Source organism: Lupinus angustifolius, unplaced genomic scaffold (assembly GCF_001865875.1).
Source record: "Lupinus angustifolius cultivar Tanjil unplaced genomic scaffold, LupAngTanjil_v1.0 Scaffold_61_1, whole genome shotgun sequence".
NCBI lineage: Eukaryota > Viridiplantae > Streptophyta > Magnoliopsida > Fabales > Fabaceae > Lupinus > Lupinus angustifolius.
The window spans coordinates 518591-522134 of NW_017723019.1; the positions used below are offsets into that span (position 1 = coordinate 518591).

The 3544-nt window shown below is 50.8% G+C and overlaps 1 protein-coding gene across 1 annotated transcript; it reads right to left on the reverse strand.

Annotated features, from left to right (window-relative positions):
- Positions 1-1925: 1925 nt before the first annotated feature.
- LOC109339215 lies at positions 1926-3487 on the reverse strand. Its single transcript, XM_019576629.1, has 2 exons — positions 2675-3487; positions 1926-2564 (listed from the first exon to the last, which is right to left on the reverse strand). The coding sequence occupies exons 1-2, from the start codon at positions 3485-3487 to the stop codon at positions 1926-1928; spliced, it is 1452 nt and encodes a 483-aa protein (XP_019432174.1).
- Between the last annotated feature and the right edge of the window lie 57 nt (positions 3488-3544).

The window sequence follows — 3544 nt, forward strand, 5'->3', positions numbered from 1 at the left end:
GGACGTAATCCGCCCGATCCGGACCAAGGCATTTGAGCAAGGGGCGGTGAATCCTCGTCGATACAGTATTCCCCGGACCAGGGTGTACCAAGAGGAACACCTGAGGAACCGTTGCTTTTCCTTCATGTTGGGAGGTATGGTGCCATGGAGGATGTATCGGATGAAAGGGCCCATCCAGTTGTCTGGGATTTCCACTCGTTCCACCGTCATGACACTTGGGTGGTAGACTGTTCCTTGGACGACAGACCGATTGTTTCCGAGGCATTTGGTACTGGCGATTTTGGACAAGATATCTGCTCAAGCGTTGCTTTCACGGGGCACATGCTGAATGATCACTTCATCGAAGTCGGCCATGAGCTCTTTCACTTTGAGCAGATATTTCCCGAGGAGGGCGTCCTTGGTTTGATATGAACCTGAAATTTGAGACACAACTAATTGAGAATCGCTGCAAATTAATACCATATGGGCGCCCACTTCTTTTGCTAGCTGTAGCCCGGCGATGCAAGCCTCGTACTCTGCTTGGTTGTTGGATGTTGGAAATGTGAAAGTGAGGGAATGTTCAATGGTTACTCCTTGTCCATCTTCCAAAAGAATTCCAGTCCCGCTGCCTCTCGGGTTGGAAGATCCATCGACGAAGATAGTCCATACCTGCTTCGGATCGCCCTCTCGTGCGGCCAGCTCGGCCACGAAGTCAGATAGGACCTGGCTCTTGATGGTCGTGCGAGGTTCGAAGCGGATGTCAAATTGAGAGAGCTCTATTGACCATGTGATCATCCGCCCATCCAACTCTGGTTTATGCAAAATTTGCCTGATTGGCTGATTGGTTCTGACAATTGTTGAATGAGATTGGAAGTACTGGCGCAACCTACGTGTGGCGACCAACAATGCATGCGCCACTTTCTCCAGTTTCTGATACCTCAATTCCGGGCCTTGCAGGGCCTTGCTTGTGAAATAAACTAGGTTTTGACCTTCTGTCGTTTCTCGTATCAGCACGGCCGCTACTGCTCCGTCGGACACGGCCAGATATACATACATAAGTTCGTCAGGTAATAGTTTGGAGAGAATAGGTGGGGCGGCCAAATATTGTTTGAAAGTGTTGAACGCCGCTTCACAACTCTCATACCATTCAAACCTCTTGCTCTTCTTTAACAATTGAAATAAGGGAAGTGAATGTTTGGGGAGAAACCTGGACAGTGCAGCTAGTCACCCATTTAATTGTTGGACCTCCTTAACCGTGCGGGAACTTCTCATGTCGATGATTGCCTGGCATTTGGACGGATTTGCCTCAATCCCTCGGCTAGTCAGAAGAAAACCGAGGAATTTGCCCGCCTCCACTCCGAAAGTGCATTTTTCGGGGTTTAGCCGCATGTTGTACTTGCGGAGTTGCTGAAAAATGTTTTCCAAAATGGATACATGATCTTCGCCGGGGAGGCTTTTGGCGATCATATCATCCATTTAGACCTTCATGTGTTCCCCAGTTTGGCTGGCAAACACCTTGCTCATCATCCTTTGATAAGTCGCCCAACATTTTTCAAACCAAAGGGCATGACAGTGTAGCAGTAGGCGGCCTGATCAGTGATGAATGCTGTTTTTTCTTGGTCGGGAGGGTATATCGGGATCTGATTGTAACCGGAGTATGCATCCATGAAGGACAGGTACTGATAGCCTGAAGAATTATCCACCAAATGGTCAATGTTTGGGAGAGGATAAGGGTCTTTAGGGCATACCTTATTGAGATTCGTGTAGTCCACGCACATCCGCCACTTCCCTGATGGTTTCTTCACCAACACAACATTTGCCAACCACGTGGTGTAGGTGATTTCGCGGATGAAACCCGCCTCTAGCAACTCGGCCACTTTCAAAGCGACTTCCTTGGTCCTGTCCGCCCCCATTTTTCGCCTTCTTTGCGCCACTGGTTTAGCATCTTATTTTGTTGTCAGTCGATGGCAGGCAAATGAATGATCTATACCAGGCATATCTCCCGCTGACCAGGCGAAGAGGTCCTGGTTTGCCTTCAAAGATGTCTCCAACCGCAACCTTTGGTTTGGCGGAAGAGAACGGCCAAGGTACACTACCTGTCCTGGGGATTGACCCAACTGTAGAGTTGTTTTTTTCCCTTCTAGTTGTGGTCGAAAGTCTACTTCATCCGCCCAGACGTCCAATTCGACCATGTGCACGCCCCGAGGTCTTTTGGAGGGAGGGGCGTGCTGTTTGTTGAAGTGGGGGTGGAGGCTCATCTGGTAGCAACTGCGAGCCGAGTGCTGGTCTCCTTTTAATGTGCAGACTTGGAGGCTGATCGAGAGGAACTTTATGCATAGATGGGGCGTAGAGACAATTGCTCCAAGCCTGTTCAAAGTTGGCCGGCCGATGATGGCGTTGTATGCTGAATCGCACTGGACGACCAAGAACTTTGTTTGGACAGTCCTACTCATGGGGTGGTCGCCGATTGTGAGCCAAATCTCTACATATCCCCTGGGGGTGATTCCCTGACCGGAAAACCCGACCAGCTGTCCGTCATAAGGTAGGAGGTCGCGGTCCCGGAGCTCCATCTTTTCAAATAGATCCTGAAAAATAACGTCAGCCGAGCTACCCTGATCAATGAACAGGCGACTAACCTTTTTGTTGTTGAGTTTGGCGGTGATGACGAGGGGGTCATCATGCCCTCGGACGACACCTTCATAATCACGGTCGTCGAAAGTAATGGGGGGAGCGGATCTGTAGTTCTGTCTCTGCTGGGAGTTTCGGCAGCGACGTGCATTACCTCCCGTACATATTTTTTCTGGGCGGTCCTAGAGGTACCCTCGGCAGCAAAACCTCCTGAGATAGTGTTGATATCAACTAGGCTCCTTGGCCTCCGGTTGTCTGTCCGGTGCCTGTCCGCCTGAGGTCGTGGGGTAGGGCGCTGTTGTTGAAATTGTGGGGGGGACCGCCTTCTTGGAGTTTCTGGTCGACGATGTTGTGGTGATCGCCGACGTTGCTCCAAGCCTGCGATGAATCGCTGTAAATGACCAGCCTGTATGAGATCTTCGATGGTATCCCAGAGCTGGGTACAGTCATTGGTTAAGTGGTCGAACATACTGTGATAGTCACAATATTTGGATCGGTCTTGCGGGCCTGGCTTGGTAGGGCGGGGGCGTGGGAGTTGGACGAGGTGAGTGGAGAGGACTTCTTGCAGAATCCGTGAACGGCTGGCGTTCAGGGGGGTGTAGGTGGAGTATTTGGCCTTTTTGGTTAGTGAGGGTAGGTCGCGGGGTAGGTCGTGTGGTCTTGGCCGTTTGGTTTCCCGTGAGGGGTGATGTGTTTGGGGCTCGGTATGGGTGTGTATATGGTGGGTTTCTTCTAGATTGATGAATTGTTGGGCCTTGGAACGGAGGTCCTCCATGGTAAGGTCGGTGTATTTGGCCAATTCTGTGCGGAAAAGACCTTCCTGAAGTCCCATAACGAGGACATGCACTGCTACTTCGGAGCTTAGGGTACGCACCTTCATGGCCTCGGTATTAAACCGATCTAGATATGCCCGGATGGATTCATTGGATCCTTGGCG